Raw genomic sequence first — 23,388 nt, forward strand, 5'->3', positions numbered from 1 at the left:
TAGGATCAGGAAAAAACCAATAGGATCAGGATAGAACCAGAAAGATCAGGAAAAAACCAATAGGATCAGGATGGAATCAAAAGGATCAGGAAAAAAACAATAGGATCAGGATAGATTCAATGGGATCAGGAAAAAGCAATCGGATCATGAAAAAACAATCTGATCAGGATAGAACCAATAGGATCAGGATCGAACCAGCAGGATCAGGATTGCAACAATAGGATCAGGATAGAATTAATAGGATCAGGAAAAAACAACTGGATCAGGATAGTACCAACAGGATCAAGAAAAAGCAATAGGATCAGGAAAAAGCAATAGGATCAGGATGGAACCAACAGGATCAGGAAAAAACAATAGGATCAGGAAATAACCAGCAGGATCAGGATAGAACCAATAGGATCAGGAAAGAATTAATAGGATCAGGAAAAAACAACTGGATCAGGATTGTACCAAAAGGAACAAGAAAAAGCAATAGGATCAGGATGGAATCAATAGGATCAGGAAAAGGCAATAGGATCAGGAAAAAACAACAGGATTAGGATAGAATCAATAGGATCAGGAAAAAACAATCAGATCGGGAAAAAAAACATAGGATCAGTATAGAACCAACAGGATCAGGAAACAACAATAGGATCAGGAAAAAACAATAAGATCAGGATAGAACCAATAGGATCACGAAAAAAACAATAGGATCAGGATAGAATCAATAGGTCAGGAAAAAACAACAGGATCAGGATAGAAAGAACAGGATCAGGAAAAAACAATCGGATCAGGATCGAATCAATATGATCAGGAAAAACAATAGGATCAGGATAGAGCCAATAGGATCAGGATGGACCCAATAGGATCAGGAAAAAACAATAGGATCAGGATAGAATCAATAGGATCAGGAAAAAACAACTGGATCAGGATAGAAAGAACAGGATCAGGAACAGACAATAGGATCAGGATAGAATCAATAGGATCAGCAAAAGCAATAGGATCAACATAGAACCAACAGGTTAAGGAAAAAACAATAGGATCAGGATAGAACCAACAGGATCAGGATAGAACCAATTGGATCAGGAAAAAACAATAGGATCAGGATTGAACCAATAGGATCAGGAAAAAACAACAGGATCAGGATAGATGCAACAGGATCAGGAAAAAAACAACAAGATCAGGATAGAACCAACAGGATCAGGAAAAAACAACAGGATCAGGATAGAACCAACAGGATCAAGGAAAAATCTAATAGAATCAGGATAGAACCAATATGATCAGGAAAAAGCAATAGGATCAGGAAAAACAACAGGATTAGGATAGAATCAATAGGATCAGGAAAAGCAATCAGATCGGGAAAAAAAACATAGGATCAGTATAGAACCAACAGGATCAGGAAACAACAATAGGATCAGGATAGAACCAACAGGATCAGGAAAAAACAATAAGATCAGGATAGAACCAACAGGATCAGGAAAAAACAATAGGATCAGGAAAAAAATAGGTTCAGGTTAGAATCAAAAGGATCAGGAAAAAACCAATAGGATCAGGATTGAACCAATAGGGTCAGGATAGAACCAACAGGATCAGGAAAAAGCAATAGGATCAGGATAGAATCAATAGGATCAGGAAAAAACAACAGGATCAGGATCGAAAGAACAGGATCAGGAAAAAACAATCGGATCAGGATAGAAACAATAGGATCAGCAAAAGCAATAGGATCAGGAAAAAAGCAATAGGATCAGGATAGAACCAACAGGATCAGGATAGAACCAATAGGATCAGGATAGAACCAATAGGATCAGGATAGAACCAACAGGATCAGGAAAAAACAATAGGATCAGGATAGAATCAATAGGATCAGGATAGAACCAATAGGATCAGGAAAAAACAATAGGATCAGGATAGAATCAATAGGATCAGGAAAAAGCAATCGGATGGGGAAAAAACAATAGGATCAGGATAGAACCAACAGGATCAGGAAAAAACAATCGGATCAGGATAGAACCAATAGGATCAGGATAGAACCAATTTGCTCAGGAAAAAACAATAGGATCAGGATAGAATCAATAGGATCAGTAAAAAAACAACAGGATCAGGATAGAAAGAACAGGATCAGTAAAAACAATAGGATCAGTATAGAAAAAATAGGATTAGCTACAGCAATAGGATCAGGAAAAAACAATAGGATCAGGATAGAACCAACAGGATAAGGAAAAAACAATAGGATCAGTATAGAAAAAATAGGATCAGGATAGAACCAAACGGATCAGGAAAAAATAATAGGATCAGGATAGAACCAATAGGATCAGGATAGAACCAACAGGATCAGGAAAAAACAATAGGATCAGGAAAGAATCAATAGGATCAGGAAAAAACATATAGGTTCAGGATAGAACCAATAGGATCAGGAAAAAACAATAGGATCAGGATAGAACCAGAAGGATCAGGAAAAAAACAATAGGATCAGGATAGACTCATTAGGATCAGGAAAAAGCAATAGTATCAGGATAGAACCAACAGGATCAGGAAAAAACAATAGGATCAGGAAAAAAGCAATAGGATCAGGATATAACCAATAGGATCAGGAAAAACAATAGGATCAGCATAGAACCAATAGGATCAGGATAGAACTAATCGGATCAGGAAAAAACAACAGAATCAGGATAGAACCAACATGATCAGGAAAAAACAATAGGATCAGGATAGACTCATTAGGATCAGGAAAAAGCAATAGTATCAGGATAGAACCAACAGGATCAGGAAAAAACAATAGGATAAGGAAATAACCAACGGGATCAGGATAGAACCAATTGGATCAGGAAAAAACAATAGGATCAGGAAAAAAGCAATAGGATCAGGATATAACCAATAGGATCAGGAAAAACAATAGGATCAGCATAGAACCAATAGGATCAGGATAGAACCAATTGGATCAGGAAAAAACAATAGGATCAGGAAAAAACAAAAGGATCAGGATAGAACCAACAGGATCAGGAAAAAACAATAGGATCAGGAAAAAACATTAGGATCAGGATAGAACCAACAGGATCAGGAAAAAACAATAGGATCAGGATAGAACCAACAGGATCAGGAAAAACAATAGGCTCAGGATAGAAACAATAGGATCAGGAAAAAACAACAGGATCAGGATAGAACCAACATGATAAGGATAAAACAATAGGATCTAGATAGAAAAAATAGGATCACGATAGAACCAATCGGATCAGGATAGAACCAATAGGATCAGGATAGAACCAACAGGATCAGGAAAAAACAATGGGATCAGGATAGAACCAATAGGATCAGGAAAAAAACAATGGGATCAGGATAGAACCAGAAGGATCAGGAAAAAACCAATAGGATCAGGATAGAACCAATTGGATCAGGAAAAACAACTGGATCAGGACAGTACCAACAGGATCAGGAAAAAACAATCGGATCAGGATAGAACCAATAGGATCAGGATAGAACCAATTTGATCAGGAAAAAAGAATAGGATCAGGATAGAACCAATAGGATCAGGAAAAAACAACAGGATCAGGATAGATGCAACAGGATCAGGAAAAAAACAACAGGATCAGGATAGAACCAACAGGATCAGGAAAAAACAACAGGATCAGGATAGAACCAACAGGATCAAGGAAAAATCTAATAGAATCAGGATAGAACCAATATGATCAGGAAAAAGCAATAGGATCAGGAAAAAACAACAGGATTAGGATAGAATCAATAGGATCAGGAAAAGCAATCAGATCGGGAAAAAAAAACATAGGATCAGTATAGAACCAACAGGATCAGGAAACAACAATAGGATCAGGATAGAACCAACAGGATCAGGAAAAAACAATAAGATCAGGATAGAACCAACAGGATCAGGAAAAAACAATAGGATCAGGAAAAAAATAGGTTCAGGTTAGAATCAAAAGGATCAGGAAAAAACCAATAGGATCAGGATTGAACCAATAGGGTCAGGATAGAACCAACAGGATCAGGAAAAAGCAATAGGATCAGGATAGAATCAATAGGATCAGGAAAAAACAACAGGATCAGGATCGAAAGAACAGGATCAGGAAAAAACAATCGGATCAGGATAGAAACAATAGGATCAGCAAAAGCAATAGGATCAGGAAAAAAGCAATAGGATCAGGATAGAACCAACAGGATCAGGATAGAACCAATAGGATCAGGATAGAACCAATAGGATCAGGATAGAACCAACAGGATCAGGAAAAAACAATAGGATCAGGATAGAATCAATAGGATCAGGATAGAACCAAGAGGATCAGGAAAAAACAATAGGATCAGGATAGAATCAATAGGATCAGGAAAAAGCAATCGGATGGGGAAAAAACAATAGGATCAGGATAGAACCAACAGGATCAGGAAAAAACAATCGGATCAGGATAGAACCAATAGGATCAGGATAGAACCAATTTGCTCAGGAAAAAACAATAGGATCAGGATAGAATCAATAGGATCAGTAAAAAAACAACAGGATCAGGATAGAAAGAACAGGATCAGTAAAAAACAATAGGATCAGTATAGAAAAAATAGGATTAGCTACAGCAATAGGATCAGGAAAAAACAATAGGATCAGGATAGAACCAACAGGATAAGGAAAAAACAATAGGATCAGTATAGAAAAAATAGGATCAGGATAGAACCAAACGGATCAGGAAAAAATAATAGGATCAGGATAGAACCAATAGGATCAGGATAGAACCAACAGGATCAGGAAAAAACAATAGGATCAGGAAAGAATCAATAGGATCAGGAAAAAACATATAGGTTCAGGATAGAACCAATAGGATCAGGAAAAAACAATAGGATCAGGATAGAACCAGAAGGATCAGGAAAAAAACAATAGGATCAGGATAGACTCATTAGGATCAGGAAAAAGCAATAGTATCAGGATAGAACCAACAGGATCAGGAAAAAACAATAGGATCAGGAAAAAAGCAATAGGATCAGGATATAACCAATAGGATCAGGAAAAACAATAGGATCAGCATAGAACCAATAGGATCAGGATAGAACTAATCGGATCAGGAAAAAACAACAGAATCAGGATAGAACCAACATGATCAGGAAAAAACAATAGGATCAGGATAGACTCATTAGGATCAGGAAAAAGCAATAGTATCAGGATAGAACCAACAGGATCAGGAAAAAACAATAGGATAAGGAAATAACCAACGGGATCAGGATAGAACCAATTGGATCAGGAAAAAACAATAGGATCAGGAAAAAAGCAATAGGATCAGGATATAACCAATAGGATCAGGAAAAACAATAGGATCAGCATAGAACCAATAGGATCAGGATAGAACCAATTGGATCAGGAAAAAACAATAGGATCAGGAAAAAACAAAAGGATCAGGATAGAACCAACAGAATCAGGAAAAAACAATAGGATCAGGAAAAAACATTAGGATCAGGATAGAACCAACAGGATCAGGAAAAAACAATAGGATCAGGATAGAACCAACAGGATCAGGAAAAACAATAGGCTCAGGATAGAAACAATAGGATCAGGAAAAAACAACAGGATCAGGATAGAACCAACAGGATAAGGATAAAACAATAGGATCTAGATAGAAAAAATAGGACCACGATAGAACCAATCGGATCAGGATAGAACCAATAGGATCAGGATAGAACCAACAGGATCAGGAAAAAACAATGGGATCAGGATAGAACCAATAGGATCAGGAAAAAAACAATGGGATCAGGATAGAACCAAAAGGATCAGGAAAAAACCAATAGGATCAGGATAGAACCAATTGGATCAGGAAAAACAACTGGATCAGGACAGTACCAACAGGATCAGGAAAAAACAATCGGATCAGGATAGAACCAATAGGATCAGGATAGAACCAATTTGATCAGGAAAAAAGAATAGGATCAGGATAGAATCAATAGGATCAGGAAAAAACAACAGGATCAGGATAGAAAGAACAGGATCAGGAAAAAACAATAGGATCAGGAAATAACCAACGGTATCAGGATAGAACCAATAGGATCAGGAAACAACAATAGGATCAGGAAAAAACAATAAGATCAGGATAGAACCAATAGGATCACGAAAAAAACAATAGGATCAGGATAGAATCAATAGGTCAGGAAAAAACAACAGGATCAGGATAGAAAGAACAGGATCAGGAAAAAACAATCGGATCAGGATCGAATCAATATGATCAGGAAAAACAATAGGATCAGGATAGAGCCAATAGGATCAGGATGGACCCAATAGGATCAGGAAAAAACAATAGGATCAGGATAGAATCAATAGGATCAGGAAAAAACAACTGGATCAGGATAGAAAGAACAGGATCAGGAACAGACAATAGGATCAGGATAGAATCAATAGGATCAGCAAAAGCAATAGGATCAACATAGAACCAACAGGTTAAGGAAAAAACAATAGGATCAGGATAGAACCAACAGGATCAGGATAGAACCAATTGGATCAGGAAAAAAGAATAGGATCAGGATTGAACCAATAGGATCAGGAAAAAACAACAGGATCAGGATAGATGCAACAGGATCAGGAAAAAAACAACAAGATCAGGATAGAACCAACAGGATCAGGAAAAAACAACAGGATCAGGATAGAACCAACAGGATCAAGGAAAAATCTAATAGAATCAGGATAGAACCAATATGATCAGGAAAAAGCAATAGGATCAGGAAAAAACAACAGGATTAGGATAGAATCAATAGGATCAGGAAAAGCAATCAGATCGGGAAAAAAAACATAGGATCAGTATAGAACCAACAGGATCAGGAAACAACAATAGGATCAGGATAGAACCAACAGGATCAGGAAAAAACAATAAGATCAGGATAGAACCAACAGGATCAGGAAAAAACAATAGGATCAGGAAAAAAATAGGTTCAGGTTAGAATCAAAAGGATCAGGAAAAAACCAATAGGATCAGGATTGAACCAATAGGGTCAGGATAGAACCAACAGGATCAGGAAAAAGCAATAGGATCAGGATAGAATCAATAGGATCAGGAAAAAACAACAGGATCAGGATCGAAAGAACAGGATCAGGAAAAAACAATCGGATCAGGATAGAAACAATAGGATCAGCAAAAGCAATAGGATCAGGAAAAAAGCAATAGGATCAGGATAGAACCAACAGGATCAGGATAGAACCAATAGGATCAGGATAGAACCAATAGGATCAGGATAGAACCAACAGGATCAGGAAAAAACAATAGGATCAGGATAGAATCAATAGGATCAGGATAGAACCAATAGGATCAGGAAAAAACAATAGGATCAGGATAGAATCAATAGGATCAGGAAAAAGCAATCGGATGGGGAAAAAACAATAGGATCAGGATAGAACCAACAGGATCAGGAAAAAACAATCGGATCAGGATAGAACCAATAGGATCAGGATAGAACCAATTTGCTCAGGAAAAAACAATAGGATCAGGATAGAATCAATAGGATCAGTAAAAAAACAACAGGATCAGGATAGAAAGAACAGGATCAGTAAAAACAATAGGATCAGTATAGAAAAAATAGGATTAGCTACAGCAATAGGATCAGGAAAAAACAATAGGATCAGGATAGAACCAACAGGATAAGGAAAAAACAATAGATTCAGTATAGAAAAAATAGGATCAGGATAGAACCAAACGGATCAGGAAAAAATAATAGGATCAGGATAGAACCAATAGGATCAGGATAGAACCAACAGGATCAGGAAAAAACAATAGGATCAGGAAAGAATCAATAGGATCAGGAAAAAACATATAGGTTCAGGATAGAACCAATAGGATCAGGAAAAAACAATAGGATCAGGATAGAACCAGAAGGATCAGGAAAAAAACAATAGGATCAGGATAGACTCATTAGGATCAGGAAAAAGCAATAGTATCAGGATAGAACCAACAGGATCAGGAAAAAACAATAGGATCAGGAAAAAAGCAATAGGATCAGGATATAACCAATAGGATCAGGAAAAACAATAGGATCAGCATAGAACCAATAGGATCAGGATAGAACTAATCGGATCAGGAAAAAAACAACAGAATCAGGATAGAACCAACATGATCAGGAAAAAACAATAGGATCAGGATAGACTCATTAGGATCAGGAAAAAGCAATAGTATCAGGATAGAACCAACAGGATCAGGAAAAAACAATAGGATAAGGAAATAACCAACGGGATCAGGATAGAACCAATTGGATCAGGAAAAAACAATAGGATCAGGAAAAAAGCAATAGGATCAGGATATAACCAATAGGATCAGGAAAAACAATAGGATCAGCATAGAACCAATAGGATCAGGATAGAACCAATTGGATCAGGAAAAAACAATAGGATCAGGAAAAAACAAAAGGATCAGGATAGAACCAACAGGATCAGGAAAAAACAATAGGATCAGGAAAAAACATTAGGATCAGGATAGAACCAACAGGATCAGGAAAAAACAATAGGATCAGGATAGAACCAACAGGATCAGGAAAAACAATAGGCTCAGGATAGAAACAATAGGATCAGGAAAAAACAACAGGATCAGGATAGAACCAACATGATAAGGATAAAACAATAGGATCTAGATAGAAAAAATAGGATCACGATAGAACCAATCGGATCAGGATAGAACCAATAGGATCAGGATAGAACCAACAGGATCAGGAAAAAACAATGGGAACAGGATAGAACCAATAGGATCAGGAAAAAAACAATGGGATCAGGATAGAACCAGAAGGATCAGGAAAAAACCAATAGGATCAGGATAGAACCAATTGGATCAGGAAAAACAACTGGATCAGGACAGTACCAACAGGATCAGGAAAAAACAATCGGATCAGGATAGAACCAATAGGATCAGGATAGAACCAATTTGATCAGGAAAAAAGAATAGGATCAGGATAGAACCAATAGGATCAGGAAAAAACAACAGGATCAGGATAGATGCAACAGGATCAGGAAAAAAACAACAGGATCAGGATAGAACCAACAGGATCAGGAAAAAACAACAGGATCAGGATAGAACCAACAGGATCAAGGAAAAATCTAATAGAATCAGGATAGAACCAATATGATCAGGAAAAAGCAATAGGATCAGGAAAAAACAACAGGATTAGGATAGAATCAATAGGATCAGGAAAAGCAATCAGATCGGGAAAAAAAACATAGGATCAGTATAGAACCAACAGGATCAGGAAACAACAATAGGATCAGGATAGAACCAACAGGATCAGGAAAAAACAATAAGATCAGGATAGAACCAACAGGATCAGGAAAAAACAATAGGATCAGGAAAAAAATAGGTTCAGGTTAGAATCAAAAGGATCAGGAAAAAACCAATAGGATCAGGATTGAACCAATAGGGTCAGGATAGAACCAACAGGATCAGGAAAAAGCAATAGGATCAGGATAGAATCAATAGGATCAGGAAAAAACAACAGGATCAGGATCGAAAGAACAGGATCAGGAAAAAACAATCGGATCAGGATAGAAACAATAGGATCAGCAAAAGCAATAGGATCAGGAAAAAAGCAATAGGATCAGGATAGAACCAACAGGATCAGGATAGAACCAATAGGATCAGGATAGAACCAATAGGATCAGGATAGAACCAACAGGATCAGGAAAAAACAATAGGATCAGGATAGAATCAATAGGATCAGGATAGAACCAAGAGGATCAGGAAAAAACAATAGGATCAGGATAGAATCAATAGGATCAGGAAAAAGCAATCGGATGGGGAAAAAACAATAGGATCAGGATAGAACCAACAGGATCAGGAAAAAACAATCGGATCAGGATAGAACCAATAGGATCAGGATAGAACCAATTTGCTCAGGAAAAAACAATAGGATCAGGATAGAATCAATAGGATCAGTAAAAAAACAACAGGATCAGGATAGAAAGAACAGGATCAGTAAAAAACAATAGGATCAGTATAGAAAAAATAGGATTAGCTACAGCAATAGGATCAGGAAAAAACAATAGGATCAGGATAGAACCAACAGGATAAGGAAAAAACAATAGGATCAGTATAGAAAAAATAGGATCAGGATAGAACCAAACGGATCAGGAAAAAATAATAGGATCAGGATAGAACCAATAGGATCAGGATAGAACCAACAGGATCAGGAAAAAACAATAGGATCAGGAAAGAATCAATAGGATCAGGAAAAAACATATAGGTTCAGGATAGAACCAATAGGATCAGGAAAAAACAATAGGATCAGGATAGAACCAGAAGGATCAGGAAAAAAACAATAGGATCAGGATAGACTCATTAGGATCAGGAAAAAGCAATAGTATCAGGATAGAACCAACAGGATCAGGAAAAAACAATAGGATCAGGAAAAAAGCAATAGGATCAGGATATAACCAATAGGATCAGGAAAAACAATAGGATCAGCATAGAACCAATAGGATCAGGATAGAACTAATCGGATCAGGAAAAAACAACAGAATCAGGATAGAACCAACATGATCAGGAAAAAACAATAGGATCAGGATAGACTCATTAGGATCAGGAAAAAGCAATAGTATCAGGATAGAACCAACAGGATCAGGAAAAAACAATAGGATAAGGAAATAACCAACGGGATCAGGATAGAACCAATTGGATCAGGAAAAAACAATAGGATCAGGAAAAAAGCAATAGGATCAGGATATAACCAATAGGATCAGGAAAAACAATAGGATCAGCATAGAACCAATAGGATCAGGATAGAACCAATTGGATCAGGAAAAAACAATAGGATCAGGAAAAAACAAAAGGATCAGGATAGAACCAACAGAATCAGGAAAAAACAATAGGATCAGGAAAAAACATTAGGATCAGGATAGAACCAACAGGATCAGGAAAAAACAATAGGATCAGGATAGAACCAACAGGATCAGGAAAAACAATAGGCTCAGGATAGAAACAATAGGATCAGGAAAAAACAACAGGATCAGGATAGAACCAACAGGATAAGGATAAAACAATAGGATCTAGATAGAAAAAATAGGATCACGATAGAACCAATCGGATCAGGATAGAACCAATAGGATCAGGATAGAACCAACAGGATCAGGAAAAAACAATGGGATCAGGATAGAACCAATAGGATCAGGAAAAAAACAATGGGATCAGGATAGAACCAAAAGGATCAGGAAAAAACCAATAGGATCAGGATAGAACCAATTGGATCAGGAAAAACAACTGGATCAGGACAGTACCAACAGGATCAGGAAAAAACAATCGGATCAGGATAGAACCAATAGGATCAGGATAGAACCAATTTGATCAGGAAAAAAGAATAGGATCAGGATAGAATCAATAGGATCAGGAAAAAACAACAGGATCAGGATAGAAAGAACAGGATCAGGAAAAAACAATAGGATCAGGAAATAACCAACGGTATCAGGATAGAACCAATAGGATCAGGAAAAAACAATAGGATCAGGAAAAAAGCAATAGGATCAGGATAGAACCAATAGGATCAGGAAAAACAATAGGATCAGGAAAAAAGCTATAGGATCAGGATAGAACCAATAGGATCAGGAAAAACCAATAGGATCAGGAAAAAAGCAATAGGATCAGGATAGAACCAATAGGATCAGGAAAAACAATAGGATCAGCATAGAACCAATCGGATCAGGATAGAACTAACGGGATCAGGAAAAACAACAGGATCATGATAGAAACAACAGGATCAGGAAAAAACAATAGGATCAGGAAAAAACAATAGGATCAGGATAGAACCAATAGGATCAGGATAGAATCAACTGGATCAGGAAAAAACAATAGGATCAGGATAGAACCAACAGGATCAGGATAGAACCAATAGGATCAGGAAAAAACAACAGGATCAGGATAGAAAGAACAGGATCAGGAAAAAAACAATAGGATCAGGATAGAATCAATAGGATCAGCAAAAGCAATAGGATCAGGAAGAAACAATAGGATCATGATAGAACCAACAGGATAAGGAAAAAACAATAGGATCAGGATAGAACCAATTGGATCAGGAAAAAAACAATCGGATCAGGACCGAACCAAGAGGATAAGGCAAAAACAACAGGATCAGGATAGAATCAATAGGATCAGGAAAAACAACTGGATTAGGATAGCACCAACAGGATCAGGAAAAAACAATAGGATCAGGATAGAATCAATAGGATCAGGAAAAAACAATAGGATCAGGAAAAAACAATAGGATCAGGATAGAACCAACAGGATCAGGAAAACACAATAGGATCAGGAAAAAACAATAGGGTCAGGATAGAATCAATAGGATCAGGAAAAAACCAATCGGATCAGGATAGAACCAATAGGATCAAGATAGAACCAATAGGATCAGGATAGAACCAACAGGATCAGGATAGAACCAATAGGATCAGGATAGAATCAATAGGATCAGGATAGAACCAATAGGATCAGGATAGAACCAAAAGGATCAGGATAGAACCAATAGGATCAGGATAGAACCAATAGGATCAGGAAAAAACAATAGGATCAGGATAGAATCAATAGGATCAGGAAAAAACAATAGGATCAGGATAGAATCAATAGGATCAGCAAAAGCAATAGGATCAGGAAAAACAATTTGATCAGGATAGAACCAACAGGATAAGGAAAAAACAATAGGATCTGGATAGAAACAATAGGATCAGGAAAAAACTATAGGAACAGGAAAGAATCAATAGGATCAGGAAAAAACAATAGGATCAGGATAGAACCAGAAAGATCAGGAAAAAACCAATAGGATCAGGAAAGAACCAATAGGATCAGGAAAAAACAAAAGGATCAGGAAAGAACGAACAGGATCAGGAAAAAAAACAATAGGATCAAGATCGAATCAATAGGATCATGAAAAAACAATCGGATCAGGATAGAACCAATAGGATCAGGATAGAACCAACAGGATCAGGAAAAATCAATGGAATCAGGATAGAACCAATAGGATCAGGAAAAAACAATAGGATCAGGAAAAAATAATAGGATCAGGATAGAACCAACAGGATCAGGAAAAACAATAGGATCAGGAAAAAAGCAATAGGATCAGGATAGAACCAATAGGATCAGGAAAAAACAATAGGATCAGGAAAAAACAATAGGATCAGAATAGAACCAATAGGATCAGGAAAAAACAATAGGATCAGAATAGAACCAATAGGATCAGGAAAAAACAAGAGGATCAGGAAAGAACCAATAGGATCAGGAAAAAACAATAGGATCAGGATAGAACCAACAGGATCGGAAAAAACAATAGAATCGGGATAGAACCATTAGGATCAGGAAAAAACCAATAGGATCAGGAAGAAACCAATAAGATCCGTTAGAACCAATAGGATCAGGAAAAAACAATAGGATCAGGATAGAACCAATAGGATCAAGAAAAAACCAATAAAATCAGGATAGAACCAATCGGATCAGGAAAAAAAACAATGAGATCAGGATAGAACCAATAGGATCAGAATAGAACCAATAGGATCAGGAAAAAACAGTAGGATTAGGATAGAACCAATAGGATCAGGAAAAAACCAATAGGATTAGGATAGAACCAATAGGATCAGGAAAAAACAGTAGGATTAGGATAGAACCAATAGGATCAGGAAAAAACCAATAGGATCAGGATAGAACCAATAGGATCAGGAAAATACCAATAGGATCAGGATGCAACCAATAGGATCAGGAAAAAAACCCAATAGGATCAGGATAGAACCAATAGGATCAGGATAGATCCAAAAGGATCAGGATAGAACCAACAGGATCAGGAAAAATCAATAGGATGAGGATAGAATCAATCGGATCAGGATAGAACCAATATGATCAGGATAGAACCAACAGGATCAGGATAGAACCAATAGGATCAGGAAAAAACAATAGGATCAGGAAAAAATCAATAGGATCAGGAAAAAAACAACAGGATCAGGATAGAACCAACAGGATCAGGAAAAAACAATAGGATCAGGATAGAACCAACAGGATCAGGAAAAAACAATAGGATCAGGATATAATCAATAGGATCAGGAAAAAAAATCAATAGGATCAGGATAGAACCAATAGGATCAGGATAAAACAAAAGGATCAGGAAAAAACCAATAGGATCAGAATAGAACCAATAGGATCAGGAAAAAACAATAGGATCAGGATAGAACCAATAGGATCAGGATAGAACCAATCGGATCAGGAAAAAAACAATAGGATCAGGAAAAACAATAGGATCAGGATAAAACAATAGGATCAGGACAGAACCAACAGGAGCAGGTTAGAACCAATAGGTTCAGGATAGAACCAATAGGAACAAGAAAGAGTGAAAGTATCAGGTAGAACGAAAAGACACCAGATGTATCCAACAGGAACCAGATAGAATCAAAAGGATCCAGGTCGAACCAACAGGATCCCGAGAGAAGCAACAGGGTCAGGACTGAACCAAAATATTCAGGATCGAACCAACAGGGTTCAGTTAGAACATAAGAACATAAGATAATAAGAGATAAGAGCAGGAGTAGGCAATTTGGCCCTTAGAGCCTGCTCCGCCATTCAATGAGACAACAGCTGATCTGATTCTGGCCTCAACTCCACTTTCCCGCCTGATCCCCATAGCCTTTGACTCCCTTGCTGATCAAAAAATTGTCTAACTCAGCCTTGAATATATTCAATGACTCAGCCTTCACCTCTTTTTGGGGTAAAGAATTCCAAAGGTTCACAACCCTCTGAGAGAAGAAATTTCTCCTCATCTCCGTCTTAAATGGGCGACCCCTTATTCTGAGACTATGCCCCCTAGTTCTAGATTCCCCTATGAGGGCAAACATCCTCTCAGCATTTATCCTATCAAACCCCCTCAGAATCTTATGTGTTCCAATAAGATCTCCTTGCATTCTTCTAAACTCCATTGAGTATAGGCCCAACCTGTTCAATCATTCCTCATAAGGAAACCCTTCCATACCCTGAAGCAACCGAGTGAACCTTCTCTGAACTGGCTCCAATGCAAATATATCCTTCCTTAAATAATGGGGCCAAAACTGTACGCAGTACTCCAGGTGTGGTCTCACCAGCATCCTGTACAGTTGTAGCAAGATGTCCCTGCTTTTATACTCCATCCCCCTTGAAATAAAGGCCAATGTTCCATTTGCCTTCCCAATCACTTGCTGCACCTGTATGTTGACTTTTTGTGTTTCATTTACAAGTACCACAGCATTCTGTAGTCTTTCGCCATTTATATATTTTGCTTTTTTATTCTTCCTACCAAAGTGGATGACTTCACATTTTCCCACATTATACTCCATCTGCCAAATTTTTGGCCTTTCGCTTAACCTGTCAATATTTAGTTTTTTGAGAATGTAACTGGTAGAATAGATAAGGGAAAACCTTTTCAGAAGGCCTTTGATAAAGTCCCACATAAGAGGTTAGTGTGCAAATTTAAAGCACATGGGATTGGTGGTAATATACTGGCATGGATTGAAAATTGGTTAACAGGCAGGAAACAGAGAGTAGGAATAACTGGGTCTTTTTCGGGGTGGCAGGCAGTGACTAGTGGGTTACTCAGAGGATTTGAGTACAGCAGCAAGGATGTCTTACTGCAGTTATACAGGGCCTTAGTGAGACCACACATGGAGTATTGTGTGCAGTTTTGGTCTCCTTACCTAATAAAGGATATATTTGCCATAGAGGGAGTGCATCAAAGGTTCACCAGACTGATTCCTGGGATGGCAGGACTACCGTATGAGAAGAGATTGGGTCGACTCGGCCTGTATTCACTGGAGTTTAGAAGAATGAGAGGGGATCTCATTGATACATATAAAATTCTGACAGGACTAGACAGACTGGATGCAGGGAGGATGTTTGCCCTGGCTGGGGGGGATCAGAACGAGGGGTCACAGTCTCAGGATACGGGGTAGGACATTCAGGATTGAGATGAGGAGAAATTTCTTCATTCAGAGGGTGGTGAACCTGTGGAATTCTCTAACACAGAAGGCTTTGGAGGCCAAGTCACTGAATATATTTAAGAAGGAGCTAGATAGATTTCTCGACACAAAAGGCATCAAGGGACATGGGGAGCAGGCTCGAAGGGCCGAATGGCCTACTCCTGCTCCTATTTTCTGTGTTTTTATGTTTCTATCTCTTTGCAGACACTTTGTGACCTCCTCACAACTTACTTTTCCACCTACCTTTGTATCATCAGCAAATTTGGCCACAAGACACTCTGTTCCTTCATCCAAGTCATTGATGTATATTGTAAATAGTTGATCCCTGTGGCACCCCATTAGTTACAGATTGCCATTTTGAAAATGACCCCTTTATCACGACTCTTTGTTTTCTGTTAGTTAGCCAATCCTCTATCCATGCTAATATATTACCCCAACACTATGAGATCTTATCTTGTGCAGTAATCTTTTATGTGGCACCTTATCGAATGCTTTTTGGAAATCCAAATACACTACAACTACTGGTTCCCCTTTATCCAACCTGCTCGTTACTTCCTCAAAGAACTATAATAAATTTGTCAAACATGATTTCCCTTTCATAAAACCATGTTTACTCTCCTTGATTTTATTTTGAGTCTCTAAATGTCCTGCTACTACTTCCTTAATAATTGATTCTAGCATTTTCCTAATGACAGATGTTAGGCTAATTGGCCTATAGTTCCCTGCTTTCTATCTCCCTCCTTTTTAAAATAGGGGCGTTACATTGGCGATTTTCTAATCCGCTGGGACCTTTCCAGAATCTAGTGAATTTTTGAAGATTACAACCAATGCATCCGCTATTTCTGTATCCACTTCTTTTAAGACCCTCGATGGAAGCCATCGGATCCAGGAGGCTTGTCAGCCTGCAGACCCATTAGTTTGCCTAGTACCTTTTCTCCAGTGATAGTGATTGTTTTTAGATCCTCTCTCCCCTTTGCCCCTTGATTATCTATTATTATGGGTATTTTATTAGTGTCTTCTACTGTGAAGACAGATACTAAATATCTGTTCAATTCCTCTGCCATTTCCTTTATTATTATTTCCCCAGTCTCATCCTCTAAGGGACCTCTACTTACTTTAACTACCCTTTTCCTTTTTATATACTTGTAAAAGCTCTTACTGTCTGTTGTTATATTTCTTGTTAGTTTTCTCTCAATCTATTTTCTCTCTCTTCATTAATTTTTATTCATCCTTTGCTGGTTTCTAAAGTTTTCCCAATCTTCAGGCTTACCACTAATCTTTGCCACATTGATACCATCCTTTATTTCCTTAGTTAGCCATGGTTGGTACACCCTTCTCATGGAGCCTTTCCTCCTTACTGGTGTATATTTTTTGTTGAGAGTCATAAAATATCTTTTCAAATGTCTGCGACTGCTTATCCACCATTATACCTTCAAATCAGTTTTCCCAGTCCACTTTAGTCAACTCTGTCCTCGTGCCATTATAATTGCCCTTATTTAGGTATAATACAGTAGTTTCAGATCCAAGATCCTGACTCTCAAACGGAATGTGAAATTCTATCATATTATGATCACTATTTCCTGAGGGATCCTTTTCTTTCAGGTCATTAATTAATCCTGTCTCGTTACCCATTACCAAATCTAAAATGGCCTTTCCCTGGTTGGTTCCACAACGTATTGTTCTAAGAAACAATCCAGAATACATTCTACAGCTACTTTTGCCAATTTGATTTGTCCAATCGAAACAAAATTAAAATTGCCCATGATTATTGCATTATCTTTTTTTTACAAGCCCCCATTATTTCTTGATTTATATTTTGCCCTACAGTCTAGCTGCTGTTAGGGGCCCATAGACTACTCCCACCAGTGATTTCTTACCCTTGCTATTTCTTACCTCCACCCAAATTGATTCAACATTTTGATCTTCTGAGCCAAGATCATTTCTCACTATTATACCAATTTCATCCTTTATTAACAGAGCTACCCCACCACCTTTACCTTTTTAATATTCTTCCAAAATGTCAGATAACCCTGAATATTCAGTTCCCAACCTTGGTCACCTTGCAACCACGCCTCTGTAATGGCCATTTGTTTCTATTTGTGACATCAATTCATCTATCTTATTACGAATGCTGTGTGCATTCAGATAAAGAACCTTTAATTTTGTCTTTTTATCATTTTTTCCCTGACCCCATTTGCTGGTGCACTCTTATGTTTGTTTGCTCCGTTCCTTCCTGTCACACTCTGGTTATCATTACCTCGATCTCTTCCCTGTACTACTTCCTTCTTCTTTCTCTTCAACATTCTAAGTTTCTCCCTACCTGAACCCTCCCCCCACCCCCCACCATTTAGTTTAATGCCTTATCTACAGCCCTAATTATTCGATTAGCCAGATCACTGGTTCCAGCATGGTTCAGGTGATGCCTGTCTTGACAGAACAGCTCCCTCTTTCCCCAGTACTGGTGCCAGTGCCCCATGAATCGAAACCCAATTCTCCCACACCAATCTTTGAGCCACGCATTCATCTCTCTCCTCTGATTTACCCTGTGCCAAATTGCTCATGGCTCAGATAATAATCCAGATATCATTAACTTTGTGGTTCTGTTCTTTAATTTAGTCCCTAGCTGCTGGAACTCTCTCAGCAGAACCTCTTTCTTAGTCCTACCTATGTCGTTGGTACCTACGTGGACCACGACAACTGGCTCCACCCCTCCCACTCCAAGTTTCTCTCCAGCCCAGAGGAGATGCCCTTAACCCTGGCCCTTGGTAGGTAACAAAGCCTTCGGGTCTCTCACTCCTGGCTGCAGAGAACAGTATCTATCCCCCTAACTATACTGTCGCCTACCACAACCAACTTCCTTTTTACTTCCCCCACTTGAATGGCCTCATGGACCACAGTGTCGTGGTCAGTATGCTCATCCTCCCTGCACTCGTTGTTCTCCTCCACACAGCTTGTTAGACAAGTGCAGAGGCTGAGGCTCCTACAATGCTACCTCCTGGATCCCCGTACCTGCCTCACTCACAGGTCACAACCTGCAGTCCCTGACCACGTGCCAATTCTACAGTATTTAGTCTAAGGGGCGTGACTGCCTCCTGGATCAAAGTGTCCAGGTAACGTTCTCCCTCCCTGATGCCTCGCAATGTCTGCAGCTCAGACTCCAGTTCCTCAACTCGGAGCTGAAGTTCCTCGAGCTGCAGAAACTTACTGCAGATGTGGTTTCCCCGGACAAAATTGCCCAGTAGTTCCCACGTGTTGCCTGCCCTGTCACATCTATAGTATTTATTTTATTAATTACGTCACTATCAATCAAATTATTCATAATTTTAATCTAAATACTAACCTCGATTCATTTATTTAATTAAGTTTAGTTAATTAGTTAATTTTAAATTTAGTTTTATGCTATACGGTTTTACGAAACTTAGCCCACAGTCCTAAGAAAACGACAGACTCACCACCAATCACCCACCTGCTTTACCTGTGATGTCACTCTGATTTTTATCAAAACGCGGTGGGTCCGTTCCGCTCTGGTGAACTCTCGCCCTGCGCTGTCCTTAGCCCCACTCCACCCTGGTGAACTCTCACTCTGGTGAACTCTCGCCCTGCGCTGTCCTTATCCCCACTCCACCCTGGTGAACTCTCACTCTGGTGAACTCTCGCCCTGCGCTGTCCTTAGCCCCACTCCACCCTGGTGAACTCTCACTCTGGTGAACTCTCGCCCTGCGCTGTCCTTATCCCCACTCCACCCTGGTGAACTCTCACTCTGGTGAACTCTCGCCCTGCGCTGTCCTTATCCCCACTCCACCCTGGTGAACTCTCACTCTGGTGAACTCTCGCCCTGCGCTGTACTTATCCCCACTCCACCCTGGTGAACTCTCACTCTGGTGAACTCTCGCCCTGCGCTGTTCATATCCCCACTCCACCCTGGTGAACTCTCACTCTGGTGAACTCTCGCCCTGCGCTGTCCTTATCCCCACTCCACCCTGGTGAACTCTCACTCTGGTGAACTCTCGCCCTGCGCTGTCCTTATCCCCACTCCGCTCTGGTGAACTCTCACTCTGGTGAACTCTCGCCCTGCGCTGTCCTTATCCCCACTCCGCTCTGGTGAACTCTCACCCTGGTGAACTCTCACTCTGGTGAACTCTCGCCCTGCGCTGTCCTTATCCCCACTCCACCCTGGTGAACTCTCACTCTGGTGAACTCTCGCCCTGCGCTGTCCTTATCCCCACTCCACCCTGGTGAACTCTCACTCTGGTGAACTCTCGCCCTGCGCTGTTCATATCCCCACTCCACCCTGGTGAACTCTCACTCTGGTGAACTCTCGCCCTGCGCTGTTCATATCCCCACTCCACCCTGGTGAACTCTCACTCTGGTGAACTCTCGCCCTGCGCTGTTCATATCCCCACTCCACCCTGGTGAACTCTCACTCTGGTGAACTCTCGCCCTGCGCTGTTCATATCCCCACTCCACCCTGGTGAACTCTCACTCTGGTGAACTCTCGCCCTGCGCTGTCCTTATCCCCACTCCACCCTGGTGAACTCTCACTCTGGTGAACTCTCGCCCTGCGCTGTCCTTATCCCCACTCCACCCTGGTGAACTCTCACTCTGGTGAACTCTCGCCCTGCGCTGTCCTTATCCCCACTCCACCCTGGTGAACTCTCACTCTGGTGAACTCTCGCCCTGCGCTGTTCATATCCCCACTCCGCTCTGGTGAACTCTCACTCTGGTGAACTCTCGCCCTGCGCTGTTCATATCCCCACTCCGCTCTGGTGAACTCTCACTCTGGTGAACTCTCGCCCTGCGCTGTTCATATCCCCACTCCGCTCTGGTGAACTCTCACTCTGGTCAACTCTCGCCCTGTGCTGTTCATATCCCCACTCCGCTCTGGTCAACTCTCACTCTGGTCAACTCTCGCCCTGTGCTGTTCATATCCCCACTCCGCTCTGGTCAACTCTCGCCCTGTGCTGTTCATATCCCCACTCCGTTCTGGTCAACTCTCGCCCTGTGCTGTTCATATCCCCACTCCGCTCTGGTCAACTCTCGCCCTGTGCTGTTCATATCCCCACTCCGTTCTGGTCAACTCTCGCCCTGTGCTGTTCATATCCCCACTCCGTTCTGGTCAACTCTCGCCCTGTGCTGTTCATATCCCCACTCCGCTCTGGTCAACTCTCGAAGAGAAAATAATTGAAGGGCTACGGGGCAAGAGCGGGGGAATGGAGCTAATTGGATTGTTCTTATGAAGAGCCGGCACAGGTTCGATGGGCCGGATGACCTCCACCTGGTCTGCAATCATTCTGTGATTCTAAGGTAGCGCTGTCCAGGTCCAGAGATTCGTCTCCATTTGATAGCACTGACCAGGTCTAGGTATCAGTGTCCATTTCCTGAATGCAGTAAGGACAGTATAAATTCCTCTCAAAATCCGGTACATTCTTTGCTGCAAATATGATAAGTGATTGACCGATTTTTTGTTCCGATTTCTCCCAGCTAACCTGCTGGTGATCCTGATCTTGTCCCGGGGAAAGTGCGGTCTGTCCCGATGCATCACCTGTTACCTGGTGGCCATGGCAGCGGCTGATCTCACCGTTATCTTCACTGACGTGATACTGAACCAGATTGTCCCCCTTTATTTCACGGATCCATTCACAAACAAGATTACCCTGTGTGGTCTCATTGACTGCCTCACTCATCCAGCCACGGACTGTTCTGTCTGGTTCACAGTCGCTTTCACCTTTGATCGATTTGTGGCCATTTGTTGCCAGAAGCTGAAAACTCAATATTGCACCGTGAGAACAGCGGATGTGATTATCGGAACAGTGTGTGCGCTGAGCTCTTTGACGAACGTCCCTTGGTATTTTCGATATCAACCTGTGAATCTCTTTTCCATCCCGTTGTTTTGCATGGTGAAGCTCAGTTACTATAGCTCACCCCTGTGGAAAGCATTTGACTTGTTACATCGTGTGTTAACTCCACTGCTGCCGTTCGCTCTGATCCTGCTCCTAAACGCTCTGACTGTCAGACACATTTTAGTGGCGAGTCGAGTGCGCAGGGAGCTCCGGGGGAACAGGGACAGGGAGAATCACAAGTATACAGAGATGGAGAACCGCAGGAAATCCATCATTCTTCTCTTCAGCATATCTGCAAGCTTCATACTGCTGTGGATGACACAAGCTGTGTACACCATCCACGAACGAATTACGTTAAATCACTTCACTGATCTACTCTTCGCAAGCCGCCTTCCATCCGTCATTTTTTACATCGGGCCAATGCTCCGGCTCCTCAGTTCCTGCAGCAACACCTGCATCTACGTCGTGACCCAGACCAAAGTCCGAGAGGAGTTTAAGAATGTGCTCACTTATCCCTTTGTTCTGATTGTCCAGATAGTTAAATAACAGCGAGAGTTGAGCACTTTCCTGCACCAGAACTGATTCTGTTGCAGTGATACAGTAATAGAAATGGAGACTGATCTCTCGACCTGGACATTGCTACGAAATGGAAATTCATCCCCAGACCTGGGCAGTGCTATCAAATGGAGAGTGAGTTCTGGATTTGGGCAGCGCTGTCAAATCTCATCCCGGCTCCTATTTCTGGAAACACAAAACATCACTGAAATTATTATAATCATGTGCCATTTTAAAGCGAATCCAATAATACTTGACTTGGAACTCATTTAACCGTGCCTGACAGCAATGTGAAGGATTATTCATCCGGATTCTAAGCTGAATATTTATTATCAAAGAAATGACAATCAAATAAAACAAAGATTAAAAATCTCCAATAATACAAAAAAGACACGTAAATTTCATTCATAGTGTCGTCACAAGTGAATCCTCTCTGCGGCCTGTCGTTCAGTCCCTCGGTTACTCTGCGGCCTGTAGCTAGTCCTTCAGTCACTCAGCAGCCTGTAGTTAGGCCCCATAGTCAATCAGCAGTCTGTAGTTCAGTCCCTCATACAAACATACGAAATTGACGGGAAGGAAAAGGCCAGCTGGTCCATCAAGCCTGCCCCTCACAATGATGGCCAGACACTCAGGCTAAACACTTTTTCCCTTTACCGCCCCACCCTCCCCCCCCACACCCAAATCCATGTAATTTCCAACGAGAGGCACAAAATCCCCCACCATCAACATCCTGGGGGTCACCATTGACCAGAAACTTAACTGGACCAGCCATATAAATACTGTGGCTACAAAAGCAGGCCAGAGGCTGGGTATTCTACGGCGAATGACTCACCTCCTGACTCCCCAAAGCCTTTCCACCATCTACAAGGCACAAGTCAGGAGTGTGATGGAATACTCTCCACTTGCCTGGATAAGTGCAGCTCCAACAACACTCAAGAAGCTCGACACCATCCAGGACAAAGCAGCTCGCTTGATTGGCACCCCATCCAACACCCTAAACATTCACTCCCTTCACCACCGGTGCACAGTGGCTGCAGTGTGTACCATCCACAGGATGCACTGCAGCAACTCGCCAAGGCTTCTTCAACAGCACCTCCCAAA

General features: G+C 40.6%; 1 protein-coding gene across 1 annotated transcript in view; it reads left to right on the plus strand.

The window, feature by feature from the left end:
* Positions 1-22,278, plus strand: part of LOC137333860 (probable G-protein coupled receptor 139) — a 49,283-nt gene extending 27,005 nt beyond the window's left edge. The window contains exons 2-3 of the mRNA XM_067998247.1: positions 18,516-18,657; positions 21,374-22,278. Of these exons, the coding sequence (XP_067854348.1) occupies positions 18,516-18,657; positions 21,374-22,278 (1,047 nt within the window). The remainder of the gene's footprint in view (positions 1-18,515; positions 18,658-21,373) is intronic.
* The last annotated feature ends 1,110 nt before the right edge of the window (positions 22,279-23,388 follow it).

The sequence above is a fragment of the Heptranchias perlo genome, chromosome 16, assembly GCF_035084215.1.
Source record: "Heptranchias perlo isolate sHepPer1 chromosome 16, sHepPer1.hap1, whole genome shotgun sequence".
In the NCBI taxonomy this organism is placed as follows: Eukaryota; Metazoa; Chordata; class Chondrichthyes; order Hexanchiformes; family Hexanchidae; genus Heptranchias; species Heptranchias perlo.